General features: G+C 66.2%; 1 protein-coding gene across 1 annotated transcript; it reads right to left on the minus strand.

The window, feature by feature from the left end:
* Nucleotides 1–2,236: 2,236 nt before the first annotated feature.
* Nucleotides 2,237–11,898, minus strand: TGFB1 (transforming growth factor beta 1). The gene is made up of 7 exons (XM_074937065.1): nt 11,247–11,898; nt 5,169–5,326; nt 4,689–4,806; nt 4,122–4,199; nt 3,602–3,752; nt 3,002–3,155; nt 2,237–2,489 (listed from the first exon to the last, which is right to left on the minus strand). The coding sequence occupies exons 1-7, from the start codon at nt 11,602–11,604 to the stop codon at nt 2,331–2,333; spliced, it is 1,176 nt and encodes a 391-aa protein (XP_074793166.1). The 5' UTR covers nt 11,605–11,898; the 3' UTR covers nt 2,237–2,330.
* Between the last annotated feature and the right edge of the window lie 4,786 nt (nt 11,899–16,684).

The raw sequence follows: 16,684 nt of genomic DNA on the forward strand, positions 1-16,684 counted from the left end.
CAAGGCCTGATATTTGGGGGACTCTGGGGTGCAGGGCAGGGAGGCCCAGTCCCCCTCCCATGGGATGGTGACTGTGGGGGGGGGCAGTCCTGACTGAAGCGATTTCCCCCCATCCCCCTCCGATCAGGGGAGCTGCTGAGCTTGTCAGTTTCACTTCCCTCCCCCACACTTGACATGGAAAAGGGGAAACTGCCTGTGACCTTTTCAACATGGCCCTGCTGCCAGCCGGGGCCGCGGGTCGGGAGTGAGGGGCACCGGCAGGGCTGTGGGGGGGCAGGGGTGGGCTGGCAGGGGCTGCGGGTCGGGAGTGAGGGGCACCGGCAGAGCTGGGGGGGGCAGGGCTGGGTTAGCAGGGGGCTGCGAGTCGGGAGTGAGGGGCACCGGCAGGGCTGTGGGGGGCGTGGGGCTGGGCTGGCAGGGGCTGCGAGTCGGGAGTGAGGGGCACCGGCAGAGCTGTGGGGGGGCAGGGGTGGGCTAGCAGGGGCTGCGGGTCGGGAGTGGGGGAGGGGCACACTCCCATGCCCCCTCCTCGGTCCCGGAGCCCAGGCCAGGCCCCTCCCTCCCGTTCCCAGGCTCCTGTGGTGGGCGCGGGGGGGGGACGCAGGGGGGCAGGGGGGCCGGGCCGAGCCTGGCAGCCACCCGCAGCCGCAGGAGAATCAAGCCCTTGTGCGTCTCTGGCACGTCCCGCCAGCCGCTGCCAGGGCCAGGGCCGCGGGCATCTCCAGTCCTCGGACCCCAGTGTTGGGCCCAGAGAGACGTGACCCGAGTGAGGCCCAGACACCCCCTGGCGACAGCCAGGCCCCCCAGCCCCTGGCCAGTCATCGATCCCATACCTCCCCCCAGTACCCACCTAGCCCCCCCATCCCGCTACACGCCCTGTACGGGGCCGGGGGTCCCCCAGCGGGGGGGGGGGTGGACACAGCCTGCAGGGTGCTGTGCTGGGTATGCTGCCCCCCCCGGCTTTGCCAGTGCCCCTCACGCCTGCCCCCCAGCCCCTGCTAGCCCAGCCCTGAGCCCCCCCCGCCCCTGAGCTCGGCTGATGTCCCAAGGCCTCCCCAGTGCCAACCTTAGCCCTTGACTGGTGGGCGGTCGGGGGGGGGCAGCCCTGAGCCAACCCCTTTGTGCCCGGAAAGCTGCAAGGGGGTCCCTGGATAACCAGACCCCCCCCCGCCGCCAGAGGTGGCTGCATCTCAGCGGTGGGCGAGTGCACCAGGATTAACAAACAGGACGCTCCGAGGGGCCCCCCCGCGTCACCGGCAGCCGCGGGCCTGGCCGGGACGAGGACCGTTTCCTGGGCAAGTCGTAAACATTCCCCGTGGCGTCAGGCTCCCGGCTGGGGGGCTCGGCTCAGCCTGGGCTGACGCTGGGGACGTGAGGTACGCGGCTGCTCAGGCCACTGGGACGCCCCCCAGGGGCTGTGCACACAGGACTCCCTCGCCCAGGCGTCCAGATGCAGCCACCTCTGGGGTGGGGCTCAGCAGCCCTGAGCAGAGCCCAGCAACGGGGCGGGGGGCAGAATCCAGCTCTGAGGGGCAGCGGGGGAGGAGCTGTCTGGAGGCGGAGTCACACCCAGTGGGCGGAGCTATGCAGTCTGCAATGAGCAGAGCCACCTGGCACGCGCCCCCGCCCGGCCAAGGTGGTAGAGCCCAAGGTGGGCTCCCCTCTTGAGGAGGTGGGGTTTGGGGTCAGGAGGCGGAGCCATGTGGTGGGTGGGAGGAGTCAGATCAAATGGGCGAGGTCACAGTTCACACAGGGTCCGCCCCCTGGGGCTGCCAAGCCAATACCCAATCAATGGTGGAACAGAAAGGAGGACCTGCTAGTGAGGAGGCGGAGCCATGTTGCACGAGGGGGCGGAGCCACACTCCTAGCCACGCCCATTCCCACGGTACTCAGTTCACACAGTCTCCGCCCTTCGACGTGTCCTCCACTGGCCTTCGACTCAGGCTGCCATGGCGCCCCCTGGCCCCGCCCCTCGGTTTGAATTAAAGTGACGGCGACCCGTTAATCCAGCGGGGGGGATCTCATCATTTTTAACTCAATGCCCGCCCCCCAAAAACCCCCCCCGAGGATTTTCGATCGAACCAACAACAAAACAAAACCTCATTAAATAATTCTCTTTTTCTTTTTTAAATTACAAAAAATTCAAGATTTTCACCCAAAAACACTGAGGGAATTTACAAAAAAAATTATTAATAATAATAATAATAAGAGAAACTCCAAGTCCAAAACCCCCTAGTTCCCCCCCCCATGACCCCCCTGCCCCGTTCTCTGCGGTGCGGGGGGGCGGTGAGTCCGTGTGTCTCGGCCTCGCCCCGCCGGCGTCCGGGCGATCAGCTGCACTTGCAGGAGCTGACGATCATGTTGGAGAGCTGCTCCACCTTGGGCTTGCGCCCCACGTAGTAGACGATGGGCAGGGGCGCCAGGGCCTGGGGGACGCAGCAGGGCGCGGCCGAGGCGCCCGGGTTGTGTTGGTTGTACAACGCCAGGACCTGCGGAGAAACAGCCCTGGTTCCGCATCTGTCCGGGGACAAGCTGGCCCCGGGGGTGGGGAGCGGGAGAGGGGGCCTGTCCCCCTGAGGGAGGGGGCCGGGCGCTTGGTGCTGGGCTCATGCCAGCCTGGAGGGGCTGGAGGGTGCCGGGGCGCCTGGATCCTGGGGAGGCCGATCCCACGCCGGGCTGGGGGGACGGGGCAGCAGTAGGTTGGGGGCAGCCGGCAGCTTGAGGTGAGCTGGGAGGGGCCGTCTGGCCCCAGAACCCCCACCAAGGTCCACACTGGGCTAATCAGCTCCCGACTGGGCTTCCCTGTCTGCCTACCCAGGCACCCTGGCTCCCAGCCCCCGCCCGGCTCTAACCACTAGACCCCACTCCCCTCCCAGAGCCAGGGAGAGAACCCAGGCGTCCTGGCTCCCAGCCCCACTGCTCTAACCACTAGCCCCCTCTCCCAGAACTGGGGACAGAACCCAGGCGTCCAGGCTCCCAGCCCCTCCCCCGGCACCCCCACCTTGCTGTACTGGGTGTCGGAGCTCCAGATGTAGGGGCAGGGGCCCATGCAGAAGTTGGCCATGTAGCCCTTGGGCTCGTGGATCCACTTCCACTGCAGGTCCTTGCGGAAGTCGATGTAGAGGGGCCGCACGCAGCAATTCTTCTCCTCCGTCCTGCCGGGGGCAGAGCCATCAGGGCACCGCTACCACACAGCCAACCCAGGGGAGGCAGCCAGAGCCCGGAGAGAACCCAGGAGTCCTGGCTCCCAGCCCCCCTGCTCTCACCCCTAGACCCCACTGCCCTCCCAGAGCCCGGAGAGAACCCAGGAGTCCTGGCTCCCAGCCCCCCTGCTCTCACCCCTAGACCCCACTGCCCTCCCAGAGCCCGGAGAGAACCCAGGAGTCCTGGCTCCCAGCCCCCCTGCTCTCACCCCAGACCCCACTGCCCTCCCAGAGCCCGGAGAGAACCCAGGAGTCCTGGCTGCCAGCCCCACCGCTCTCACCCCTAGACCCCACTCCCTTCCCAGAGCCGCGCCCCCCCCCCCCACACACAACAATACCCCCTGGCAGCATCCCCTCCCCGGAAGCCGGGGGAGCCCCCCATTCGGGCCGCAGCTCACCCAAAGCAGTAGTCGGTGTCCAGCGCCCGGCGGTGGCGCGAGCTCTGCAGGTGACTGGCGCGCTCCAGGGGCGTGGACATCACCAGCACGTAGGGCACCTTCTGGGCCGTGGAGGAGACGGTGCCCAGGTCCCCCCGCCTCTGGTCAAAGCCTTCAGGGAGCAGACACCCCGTTAGCGGCATGCATATGGGGGGCTCCCCAAGCTCTGCCCCAGGGTGAGGGCACACTGGCTGGCGGAGGAGGGCTGGGACACACACCTGGGGGGAACTGGAGGACGGACCCGTCGGCCCAGCCAGGGAGCCTGGCAGCTGCAGGCGAGTCCTGGCCTGAGACTGGAACACGCCAGCCCAGGGCCTCAGGCCGATACCCAGGGACCAAGGGCAGCAGGGGCAGGGGAGGGGGTGTCTCCTTGTGCAGGAGGAAACTGAGGCACACAGGGAATTGCCTGGCTACCACCCTCTGCTTTATCCACTAGACCCCACTCCTCTTCCAGAGCTGGGATAGAACCCAGGCGTCCTACCGTCTATGGTCACTTTCAGTTCCTCACAGGTGGCCTCGCAGGAGCAGTGAACGCTGAGTTTAAAGATCTCCAGCGGCTCTGAAACAGACGAACGGGGTGAGATTCCCGGCAGCACAACCAGTCCTCAGTGTTTCGCCTCCGTGCACAAACCAGGAAATCCCCACCCCCCTCCCAAGGCGGGGGAGAGAACTCAGGAGACCTGGCTCCCAGACCCCCCTGCTCTAACCACTAGACCCCACTCCCCTCCCAGAGCTGGGATAGAACCCAGGAGTCCTGGCTCCCTGACGTCTCAGCTCTAAGCCACCAGACCCCCTGCGCTGTGGCTGTTCTCTGCCCCCAGAGCCCACAGGAGGCACAGCACGAGTTAGAGCAGCCCGGAGGCAGCTCTAAGTGACACTGGGAAACAACGGGGGCAGGGTAACCCCCCAGTGCAGGGACGGGGGACCTCGAGGGGATGGGAAAGGACAGGACACTGTGCCGGGTGCAGGCTGCAGGGGCCCCGGGGGGAGCTGGGTGCCCAGGAAGCAGCGGCGGACACGGTGTGCCCTGGATCGGGGCCCCCCTCACCTTGGCCACTCAGCCACTGGCGGACCACCTCGGTGACGTCGAAGGCCAGCCACTCCTCCTCGGGCGCCCGCCCCACGGCGCGACTGTCCAGGTAGCGCCAGGACCTGTTCCCGTAGTGCTGGGGGGAGACGGGTGTGAGCCAGCGCACCAGGGGAGAGACGCCCGCCCTGGCCACCGTCTGCCCCATGGAGCCCCGCCTACCCCCAGCCTGCCCCACAGGCCCCACCCACCTGTTCTCCACCCTCCACCCACAACCCACTTCACCTCCTGTAGCCCCGCCCTCCCTGGTTTAACCCCACCAACAATCCACACTGCCCCACCCCATTCTTCTAACCCCGCCCTCTCTGCCCTAGCCCCGCCCATATCATGTAGCCCCGCCCTCTCTGGCCTAGCCCCGCCCATATCATGTAGCCCCGCCCTCTCTGGCCTAGCCCCGCCCACAACCCACACTGCCTCCCGGGCCCCGGGGGCCCAGCGCACCTGGTACAGCTCCACCCGCTGCTCCGTGCCCGGCTTCTGCAGCATGCGCAGCTCGGCCCGGTGCAGCAGGGCCTCGCTGCTGATCTGCGCCCGCACCTGCGAGGCGTTGAACAGGAAGAAGGTGCCGTGGCGGGTCTTGCCCCAGTCCTTGTAGCTGTCTGCGGGGAGACAGGGCGTGAGCAGGCAGCGCGGTGCCCCTCGCTCCCGACCCGCAGCCCTGGGCCCCCCCCCAGCCCTGCCGGTGCCCCTCACTCCCGACCCGCAGCCCCCTGCCAGCCCGGCCCTGGGCCCCCCCAGCCCTGCCGGTGCCCCTCACTCCCGACCTGTAGCCCCCTGCCAGCCCGGCCCTGGGCCCCCCCAGCCCTGCCGGTGCCCCTCACTCCCGACCGCAGCCCCTGCCAGCCCGGCCCTGGGCCCCCCAGCTCTGCCGGTGCCCCTCGTTCCCGACCCGCAGCCCCTTTGGGCTCCTCCTTTAACCCTAAATACCCCGGCCAGATCCTGCAGCAGGGGTGGGGCCGGGTTGTCACGAGGCTGCCCAAAGGGGTCGGAGGAGCCAAACGAAGGGACCAAACCCCGGCGGCAGCTTCAAGCAGCTCAGCGTCAGTCAGACATGTGCCCAGGGGAGGAAACACCAAGAAAGGTCTGGGATGGTCACAGCCTGAAACTGACCTATCCCCAGCCCGCTGAAAGCTTGGGCCCGATCCCGACCCCCCGTCCAGTGGAGCCAGGCCCACCCCAGAGGTGGCCGCATCTCTGCATCAGGCGAGGGGTCCCCGGATAAACTGCTCCCACACCCCACCCCAGAGGTGGCTGCGTCCCCGCACTGGGACGGGGGGCCCTGTGTGTCGAGTCATGGTGCCTGTGGGGGGCAGGTCTCAGGGGCCCGCGGTTCCCAGATCATTCCAGCGCCGGTCTCAGCCCTGTGGCTCTGGCTGCATTATTCAAAGGCCCGTGACCTCGGCTCTTTGCAGCCCCCCAGGACTCATGCCACAGCTCCCAGCTGCCCCCCACCCTCAGCTCCTGTCCCCTTTGCGTGGAGGAAGCTGGGAGGGGCTGGAGCCACCCGACCAATCGGATTTGAGTCTCATGGGAGGAGGCGGGGTTAACTGCCCATTCTGGCCATGCCCCCCACTCTGCCCCAGCCACCTGCTCATGGAAGTGTTAACTCTGGAGCGGAGTGGTGGGGAGAACCGCCCACATGGGACTCAGCACCTGACGCCTCGTTACCACGGAGCACTAATCACCCCAGTGCTACGTGGCACGAACCCCCTGTGCTCAACAGTGGCCCGCAGCTGATTGGACACGCCGGGCACCCCGGAACGGCCGGCTGGCGACTCTCAGGTGGTTTCTTGTTTTCCTCTTTTTGGCCCAGACGGCGAGTTTTCAGCCAATCGATGAAATCAAAATACAGCTGGGAGGGGAACCCCTCCCCCGGCAGCGAGAAACGGGGCCACGGGACATCGGGGCGAACACACCTCCCCCCCCCCAGGGTCAGGGCCTTGCAGGGATCGCAGAGGGAATGTAACATGGGGGGGGCTATTTTAAGCACCTGGCCATGATCCCCCCCAGCCATGTGCTCTGCTCCGTGCCCACGCATATGCACCCACCACGTTCCCCTCACCTCTTGGCCTCATGCCCCCCCCCATACACAGCCCCCCGCCATGTCCACTCCAGGCCTCACTCTGCCCGGCCCCCCTAGGCCCCCGGCACGTCCTCCCCTCCCCGGCCCTTTGCCTCTCCCTCTCCCCATGCCCCCCCCGCCACACCCTGCCCCCCCCAGACACCCCCGGGATTTGTGCCGTTTCCTGCCCCCCCAACATCTTCCCCTTCCCCCAGGCTCGTCCTATCTCCCCCCCCCCCCCGCCAGTGGCCCAGCTGGTGTTTTTACAGCAGGAAGAGGTTATTTTAAGCCATTTTCCCTTTGGCTCCAAGGGGCTTTTGACTCCGTCCATTCCCCCCCCCAGGTCTCGCCAGGCCGATCCCGGCGACCTCCGAGGCCCAAACAAACAGCACTCGGGGCGGGGGGGGGACCCGCACACTGGGGGGGCTATCAGGGATTAATGGGACTGGGGGGTTGATGGAGCGGGAAAGAGGAAAGCAAAGAGAAAAGAAAGTGATGGAGAAAAGGAAAGGAAAGAAAGAAAGAAAAGTCGGAGCAAATGAAGAGGAATGAAAAAGGGGGAACCGACGGGGGAACCGACGGCCAGAACGAATGCAAAGCCGGAAGGGAGGAAGGAAGGAAGGGAGGGAGGGAGGGAGGAAGGAAGGAAGGGATGCAGGGCAGGAAGGAGCGAGGAGCCAGGGAACGAGGAAGCTGCAGGGGGGCTGGGGGGTCTTAGTCCTGGAGCCATTTGACATGTTCCCCCCTCCAGCTAGGGGTGGGGTGGGGCTGGCACAGAGGAGCTGGCAAGGCGGACGGGGGCCACGGCTGGGGGGTGGCGGAACTGGCCTGGGACCCAGGAGAGCTGCATTTAATCCCCAGCTCTGCCCCGAGTGTCCATGGGTGAGTCCCTGGGCCCAGCTCCCAGCTGGGGCTCAAACCCCTGCCTGTCCCTGAGCTCGCCAGCACCTGGCACCGCTCTAACCACGGGACCCCCCCCTCCTCTCCCAGAGCCAGGGAGAGAACCCAGGAGTCCTGGCTCCCAGCCCCCCCCGCTCTAACCACTGGACCCCCCTCCCCTCCCAGAGCCAGGGAGAGAACCCAGGAGTTACAGCTGGGAGGCTGGGAGCCAGGATGCCTGGGTTCTTTCCCCGGCTCTGCCGCTGAGTGGCTGGCTAGGTGAGCGCCTTCCCCGCTCTGACCCTCACTTTCCCAGCATGTGCTGGAGGGGCAGGGGGTCAGGCCATGCTCAGCGCCAGACAGACCCGACAGGGCCTGGCTGGAAGGTGTTTAATCCCACCTGTCCTGTGCGGGGCGGATTTGAGGTCGGACCCCTGCCTTTGCCACGAGCCCCAGGGCCCACTGAGAACAGCTTGCCTGTGGCCATGAGATCCCCACCTACTTCAGGGTAAGTATTTGAGCCCCAATTTCACAGGCCCTGGTGGGAAACTGAGGCACAGACCAGGTGAAGTGACCTGCCCAAGATCCCCCAGCAAATCAGTGGCAGAGCCAGGGATAGGTCCCGGGGTCCTGGCTTCCAGGTCCCCTGCTCTAACCCCTAGACCCCACTCCCCTCTCAGGGATCCTCAACCTAAGGAATCCTCTGCCTTCCCAGGACTCAGTGCAGAGTCCCAGCCCGGCCAGAGGCAGAACCCAGGAGTCCAGGCCCCCGGACCCGCTGCCTCGCCCCTCACCCCCCGCGGCCCTTCTGGCCAATCTGCAGCGCACACAAGCCAGGCCGACCCCTCCTCTGCCCCCTGCTCCAGCTCACCCCCAATGGGCCTCCGGGTCACTGTGGAGTGTGCATGGGCCAGGCTGACCCCTCCTCTGACCCCGCCCTGGTGTGGCGGGGCCCGGATCTCGATCAGGGTCTGTGCAGCACCCGGCGCGGCGGGGCCCGGATCTCGGTCGGGGTCTGGGCAGCGCCCGGCGTGGCGGGGCCCGGATCTCGGTCGGGGTCTGGGCAGCACCCGGCGCGGCGGGGCCCGGATCTCGGTCGGGGTCTGGGCAGCGCCCGGCCCGACGGGGCCCGGATCTCGGTCAGGGTCTGGGCAGCGCCCGGCGCGGCGGGGCCCGGATCTCGGTCGGGGTCTGGGCAGCGCCCGGCCCGACGGGGCCCGGATCTCGGTCGGGGTCTGGGCAGCGCCTGGCGCGGCGGGGCCCGGATCTTGGTCGGGGTCTGGGCAGCGCCTGGCGCGGCGGGGCCCGGATCTCAGTCGGGGTCTGGGCAGCACCCGGCACGGCGGGGCCCGGATCTCGGTCGGGGTCTGGACAGCGCCCGGCACAGTGGGGCCCTGGCTGGGGTTGAGGCTTCTGGGCGCTCACCTCCCATATCAACAATATCCCTAGGCCCTTCCTTGGGAGCACAGACGCTGGCATCCGGCTCCGACTTGGCAAACGCATCCCTGTTATTGAAAGCCAAAAAGCACCCGTCTGCCAGGGCTGGATGGTGGAGCCAGGGGAGGGGGGGGGATCCCCTTTGTGTCTGTGGAAAGCCGCCCCTCCCATAGCTGAGCCTCCCCCCGGGGCCCGTGCAGCCAGCAGCCGACTGGGGCAGGCCCAGGCTGTAATGACGGGCGGGAAGTTCCACGCTGAGCCACGGCCCCAGGGCTGGGCTGGGCCATTTCACCACCGCGGCGCGGGGAGACAAGACGCTCTGGGCCATGACAAGCTCCAGCAGAGGAACCAGACGCCTTCCCCTGAGCAAGCCGCTCCCGGGGCCAGAAATGGGATCTGGGGCAGGGCGGCAGCTGGGAACTGCTGATTCGGAGGCAGCCGAGTGGCTGGGCCACGGGACTTGGGCAAGAAAAGAATTCGGGACGTAGCAATAGTCAGAGCGGGGGCCCGTCTACCCCGGTATCCCGTCTGCTGCAGCCGCTTCAGGGGAAGACGCAAGGGACTTCCCCGGCTGGACGCAGACGGGATAACCTGCCCACCAGGGACTGGGGGTGACTGGCTGGTTCAGGCCCTGGCGCGTGGGGGCCTCTCGCCCAGCCCAGATTCTCCGCTCCGTTTTAACCCTTGCTGTTCCCTCTCGGGATGGTCGCATTCTCTGCCGCAAAGCCCAGCTGGGCGCAGCTCCCGGCCCCAAAGAGACCTAGTGGCAGTGAGTTCCACCAGCTAATCCTGCTTTGGGGGAGGGAACTTGGGACCGGAGAGGCCCACGGGGTCTCAGCTCCCCCACTCTGCAGGGGGAGGGGTTGAAGTCGCTTTAACCCTTTGCACTCTGCATTGTGGGAACCCGCCCAGCCCCAGTTACAGCAGCCTCAGGGCCGCTGTAATTCACGCTCTGCCCATGGGCCCTGGGGGGCAGGGAATACCCACTTCGCAGTGGGCTCCGGCCATACCCCGATCCACCCCCTATGCTGGGGCTGGGAGCAGAGCCCGTACGCCCGCTCCACACCACCTCGGGGAGCCCCTGCGTGGTGGGGACTCTCAGAGGCTGATCCCACCCCAGAGGAACCCGAGCGTGATTGAGAACCAGGCCCCAGATCTCGGTTGGGGTCAGGGCAGCGCCCGGCACAACGGGGCCCTGATCTTGGTTGGGGTCTGGGCAGCGCCCGGCATGACGGGGCCCTGATCTCGGTCAGGGGCTCTAAGCTCTCCCATCACACACATCATAAAGAGTAATTCTATGAAGCTGAAAGGATGGAAACATTCACAACAGATTAAAAGGACATTGTTTATCCACCCCACGGCTTTAGCCTGTGGAACTCACTGTCACTGGATCCCAGTGAGGCCGAGGGCTCAGCAGGATCCAGACAGGGTGGCACATTTATGTGGAGAACGAGCAGATCCAGATGGCGAGTGCTGCAGGTCAAGCTGAACCCAGCACAGCTATGGACACTCATGCTTCAGGGCATCCGCTGACCTTTAACCAGCAGGGTCAGGAAGGGACTTTCCCTGGGGAAAGGTTACCCATCGGTATCTAGTAGAGGCAGAATACCGGGGTAGATGGGCCCCTGCTCTGACCCAGACTGGCACTTCCCTGTGCTGCTAACTCTGCCTGGTAAGGACTCAGTGGCCACATCCAGCGCATGCCGGGCGCAGATCTCAGGGCCCTCAGCGGATGCTTCGCCCACCCTAGGAGCGTTTGCGGTTCTCCCATGATGCAGAGAGAGAACCCGAAACCCAGACACCTCAGTCCAACCCCCCCCCGGGAGCCCCTTCAGCACCGATGGACTGACACCAGGTGTCACCTGGGCCCTGTGAAGTCAAGGAACTTGCCTCGAGTCACGCAGGCGATCAGTGGCAGAACCAGAAATAGGACCCAGGAGTCCTGGCTTCCAGCTCCCCCCGCCCCCTAGACCCCACTCCCCTCCCACAGCTGGGGACAGAACCCAGGAGTCCTGGCTCCCAGGCCTAACCACTAGACCCCCCCCCCATAACCACACACACACTAGACCCCACCCCACTCCCCTCCCAGAGCTGGGGACAGAACCCAGCGGTCCTGGCTCCCCCCCGCCCCGGACTCTCACCGTCTTTCACCGACAGCATGGAGAACTTGTGCACCTCCTTGGCGTAGTACTCGTCCTGGGGGCTCTCACGCAGCTTCGCCGCCTCCTGCTGGCGGGCCATGTCCCGCACCATGTCGCGGGTGCTGTTGTAGAGCGACATCACCTCCTCGGGCAGGCGGAGCAGGGCGGCGTCCCCCCCCTCCACCTGGGGGGGGCTGTCCAGCCGCAGCTTGCTGAGGATCTGCCCGCGGATGGCCTCGATCCGCTTCCTCTTCACCAGCTCCATGTTGATGGTCTTGCAGGTGGACAGGGCCTGGCTCGCCCAGAGCCGCACCAAGGCCAGCAGGAAGAGGAAGAGCGGCCCCATGGCCTGCCCCATGGCGGGGGGGCCCCTGCGGCGACAAGCAGCTTCCGGCCCGAGGCTGGGAAGTCGGCCTAGCGCCTGCCCCCGGGGATCCCGGCCCGCAGCAGCTGGAGGGAACCCCAGCGACGTCGCCGGCCGCCGGCCAGGTCCATGGGCCACGCTCCTCGGGCGAGACGGAGCCGCTCCGGGGCTCAGCCTGGCATCCGGCCCGGAGGGTGCATGGAAACGTAGGGCTGGCCGGGGGCCAGGCCAGCCGGACGGATTCCACCCGCTCCCCGCTTGGCTCCTCGGCGCTTGCTGGGACCTGCTGGCTCCCGCGAGCTGGGGCTGGAGGCTTTTAAAGGCTTTTGCCTCTGCCCAGCCCCAGCTCCACCCAGGAAACGAGCACGGGCGGGGGGACCCAGAGCCCGGCTCCGTGTTTCACTCCCACGCCTGGCGGGGCATGGCCAGTTCGAGGGAGCTCCCCTCGCCTTCCCCTCCCCCTCCCGCCCCCTTTCTGTCCCTTGCCCTCCGCCCCCCGCTTCCACACTCCCCCCTTCCGCCTCCTCCGGCTCCCTCCCCCCGACTTCTCTCCCTCCTCTCTTCCCTCCTTCTCTCCTTCCTTCCTTCTTTCGGCCCGTCAACTTCCCCTTCTTGGCTGGCTTCTACATTCCAGCACTTCCCCTTCTCTTCTTCCCCAGCTGTCTCCTTCTCCATCCCTTCTTCACTCTCCTCCCCCCTTGCTGTCTCTTCCACCTCCGCCCCCTGCTCTGGGGGCCTGTCGTCTCCCGAGGGGAGCTGAGCCGGCCCCCCCTCGGGGTCAGATCAGTCCCCAGCCCCTCTGCTTGGGCAGCGACTGCCCGAGGGCACTGCGAGCGCCCCCGCCCCATGTCGCCGACTCCCCTGACTTTGTCACGGGTCTCAGGATCGTTATCCTTTTCCTTAAAGCCCCAGCTCCCGGAGTCAAGGGGCGATGTGAGGATTTCAGCCTTTGTTCTTAAAGGAAAAGTATGTTTCTAGCCCTCGCGGCTGTGGAGAAAGCTGCAAAATGTGGCCCCAGGGCACCCTCGAAATGCAGACGACAAACAAAAAGACCCCCCCCCCTCAGGGAGTGTTACAGAATCTCGTGATTTTGGCGAGCCTGACTCGCGATCTTTGAATGTTTGGGGCTGGAGATGCTGGATGCGGGCTGCACGGCCAAGGGGGGATTGGGGCAAACAGAATTTACCCCTGTCTCCTCTGGGGCCTATGGCATTCACTCAGCTCCCTGCCCCGAGCCGCCCCCCCCCCCACTCCGGTGCTGCCTTTTTGACCCCCCGCTCAAACCAGCCGTTGTCTCTTCGGAGCTGCTCAGCCTACACCCAGGTCCTGCCCCCCACGGCGCCGCCCAGCCAGGAACACCAGAAAACTGAGTTCACCCACTTCTTTTTTTACCACCGCCCCACTGCAGAAAGGTGGGGGGGCATCGGGAACTGGGGTCTTTGCGGGCAGCAGACAGGGCCTCAGGGGGTGACAGTTGGAATGTGGACCCCAAGCCGGGCCCATCGGCCCCGATTCCTGGGGACCAACTCTGGCTAGGGGCTCTGCAACAGGACAGGGAGGCGGACCCCAGCACCCAGGCTCGGCCGGATCTGAGCTGCAGAAGGCCTAAAGCCAGATGGGGAAAAGGGGAGGAATTTAAATCCACCTGCTCCAAACTTCCAGCCCCCTCCCCGAACGCAAGGAGAATCCCCAATAGCTGTGGCCACTGTAGAGCACATGCCATTCAGACAGGAGCAAAGACCTCATCAGTTTCCCTCGGGGCAGGGGGAGCAGCCTAGCGGTTCTCCGCTGGGGTGGGGAAGTTACTTTCCATTCAAACCCAGACCCAGACATGTTCGTGCCATGTAGCCCCAGCTCTGCTGCCCTCAGCAGGATGGAATGGGTATTGCGTGGCTGGGTGTCAGATGCCCTGTACCGCGGGCAGTGATGAGGATTTTCTGTTAGCTCAGGGAGCAAGCATCCCTCTGCCTTTCAATCCCAAGCCCCCAGACATTATCAAACTCATCCTCACAAGCCTCCACCAGCCCATCACAAAGCAAGAGCCAAATGGGGAAACTGAGGCTTTCAGCAGGGCAGGGACTTCCCTAAGGTCACAGAGTGAACCCGTGGCAGAACTGGGAAAGGAACCCAGGAGTCTGGACTTCCAGCGCCAACCCTCCCCGGCTCTAACCACTAGACCCCGCACCCCTCCCAGAGCCTGGGATAGAACCCAGGAGTCCTGGCTCCCAGCCCCGCCCCACCCCAACCACTAGACTCCACTCCCTTCCCCGAGCTGGAGAGAGAACCCAGGAGTCCTGGCCACCCTCTGTGTACATTGACCTACCAAAGTCATGGAGCAATGGGCCTGGCCCCCTGGGGTACAGCCCTCCCCAGCAGCATTTTCCAGCCCCGGAGGGCTCCCCCCCGCACCCCCACATTCCTGGGCCGGGGGGCTCCAGGTCACCCCAATGCTCCCTCGGTGTCTAGCCAGCAACTCCCAGCAGGCAAACGGGGACACCCCAAAACTGCTGCTCGGGCGCCCTCTGCTGGCAAGCACCTGAATTGTGGCTTCTCTGAGCTTGGGGGAGCCCTAGCCCTGGGCCTGCCAACCTGGGTCAGCTGGACGGGGGGCCCCGGGGCCCCCGGTTTTAATCCCAGCTCCGATTTGCAGCACGGCCTCCGGCGAGTTCCTGCCCCACTTGGTGCCTCGGTTTCCCCTCCACCCGTCTCCCAAAAGTGGGAGGAGAGGGCAACCGATGGGATGCGGCTCTCAAAGGGCCTTGGGACTCCAGGGAGAGACACAGGCAGGATGCGGAATGAATGCGACAGGCCTCAGCTCAGCCCCTCCACCAGGGGGCATTATTCACCCCTTGTTCTAAACAGTCACGTTCCCCCCTCCAGAGATGGAGAGAGAACCCAGGATTCCTGACTGCCAGCTCCCCTGATCTTACCACTAGCCCCCCCTCCCCTCCCCTCCCCTCCCAGAGAACCCAGGAGTCCGGCCTCCTGTCCGCTGGGCAGTGGATGAGCTGCGTCCCATCTGGAGGGCGAGCACAGCTCTTCCGAGGGATGCTGCCCCGTTAACGGGATTCGCCACAGAGCCGGAGGGTTAATGAGCCCTGGCTCAGTGGGGGGCCTTGGCAGCCAGGCCCCCGCATGGGCCCAGTGCCCAGGGCCGGGGTGAAAGCCGGACCCACCTGCCAGGAAGAGCTGGTGCTGGCACCAAGACTTCCGGGACAGCTCCCACCAGCCCTTCCTGGAATTTCACCCCCAATTAGGCCGGGCGGAGGTAAGAGACGGGGGGGCCGTGAAGGTCAGTGGGCAGCGGAGCAGCAGCTGGCTGCAGGTGGGCACCGGCCTGGGGCCAAGTTGGCATCAGACACTGGCTCCAACAGGCCACAACCTGCACCAGTCAGCCAGGGAGCCTGCGGCCAGGGCTAGGAACAGCGGGGCGGGAGTCAGGACTCCTGGGTTCCCTACCCGAGCTGGTGCCCCTCACTCCTGACCTGCAGCCCCTGCTAGCCCAGCCCTGGGCCCCCCTCAGCTCAGCTGGTGCCCCTCACTCCCAGCCCGCAGCCCCCTGCTAGCCCAGCCCTGGGCTCCTCCCCACCCTCACTCCTGACCCCCAGCCCCCCACTAGACTAGCCCTGGGTGCCCCTCACTCCCGACCCGCAGCCCCCCCACTAGACTAGCCCTGGGCTCCCCCCACCCCAGCTCTGCCGGTGCCCCTCACTCCCGACCCGCAGCCCCTGCTGGTCCAGCCCGGCCTGGCTCTCTCAGCCCCGATGAACTCAGGCTCCGAAGGGAGAACGCCAAGCAGCCGGATGGGGGGGCCCGGGCCCGTCCGTCAAACTGGAGGGAGCCGGAGGGCGGCTGGGGGGGCATTAACTGGAGCAGACGTGGGCCCCATCCTGGCCAGGCTCAATCCAGGGACACACGTGGCTGGCATGGGCCAGGGGCGCCCTCTCCTGGGGCAACACTGGAACAGCACCAGCCACTGACCCCTTGGGGACACGGACAGGGGGCAAAGCGTGAGCTAGGGCCCCCCCAACGGGCCGAGAGCCACCTGCCCCCCCGAGCTAGGGGAGAGCAGGAGACACTCATCCCCTCCCCGAGCTCCCGGGGATATCGTCGCCCTCCCGCTGGCTGTTCTCGGCCCACGGAGCGCGCCCACCCCGCTCGGCCCTTGTGGCAATGAGTTCCACGGGCTATGGCACTCCTGGGGGGCAGCGGGCTGGGGCAGGAACAAACGCGGTGCAGGGGTCTGGGGGCAATCGCTGATTATGTTTCTACCCCGCCCAATCAACGGGCCCCCCACCGTTCTGCAGTTACACCCCCATAATCCTTTGCTGTAGGGGTCACCCTGGCGATCGGTGGGGGAGAAGAGAAACTCTCGGAAAAGCCGTTAGTGCAAAAGGATCTTTATATAAGGGGGGGTTGTTCAATGGCGGGGGGGAGAGAGACGGGGGAAGATGGGTGGGGGAGCTCTTTGGGGAGCAGGAGGCAGAGGGGACTCCCTCCCCCCGCCAGCCCCCAGCGCTCCCCATGGAGCCAGCGATGGGTCCAATTCCCACCGGCCCCCGGCGGCTCTGCGCCCTGCCCGGACAGCGCTGCCCCATGTTACAGAGGGCAGGGGGCACAGGGGCCAGCCCCAGGTCACCAGGGTCAATGGCAGAGCAGGGGAAAGAACCCAGAAGTCCTGCCCCCCCCATGAAACATAAACAGACTGAAACCAGCCCACCAGAGGGGAAAGAGCTCATGGCCCCTTCCCCACGCCCTGGGCCAGCCCAACTCCCCCCCCCAGCCCCGTTCTTACAAAAGAGCCCCATCAAGCAGCTGAAATGTCCACGCTGTTAAAGGGGGGAAGGCTTTGCGGTGACCTCCTTGGATCCAAGGGCTTCCCCAGCGCCCCCGCCCCAACCCTGCAGCAAGGGCAGGATCCGTGCAGACCCCTCGCACCCCACCCCGCGGCAGGGGGTCCATACAGCACCCAGTCCGCGATGGGGAGCCTGCCCGCTCCCTAGAGCCCCGCCCCATGGCAGGGGGTCCGTACAGCACCCAGCCCACGGAGGGGAGCCTGCCCGCTCCCTAGAGC

The sequence above is a fragment of the Natator depressus genome, chromosome 23, assembly GCF_965152275.1.
Source record: "Natator depressus isolate rNatDep1 chromosome 23, rNatDep2.hap1, whole genome shotgun sequence".
In the NCBI taxonomy this organism is placed as follows: domain Eukaryota; kingdom Metazoa; phylum Chordata; order Testudines; family Cheloniidae; genus Natator; species Natator depressus.

Excerpts from the sequence above, each read along its gene's own strand:
- TGFB1 (XM_074937065.1), bottom strand. The coding sequence starts at position 11,604 with ATGGGGCAGGCCATGGGGCCGCTCTTCCTCTTCCTGCTGGCCTTGGTG. Across the intron at positions 4,200-4,688 it reads CCAGTGGCTGAGTGGCCAAG|AGCCGCTGGAGATCTTTAAA; the intron begins GTGAGGGGGGCC and ends CGTCTGTTTCAG. Across the intron at positions 2,490-3,001 it reads CCGACACCCAGTACAGCAAG|GTCCTGGCGTTGTACAACCA; the intron begins GTGGGGGTGCCG and ends GTTTCTCCGCAG.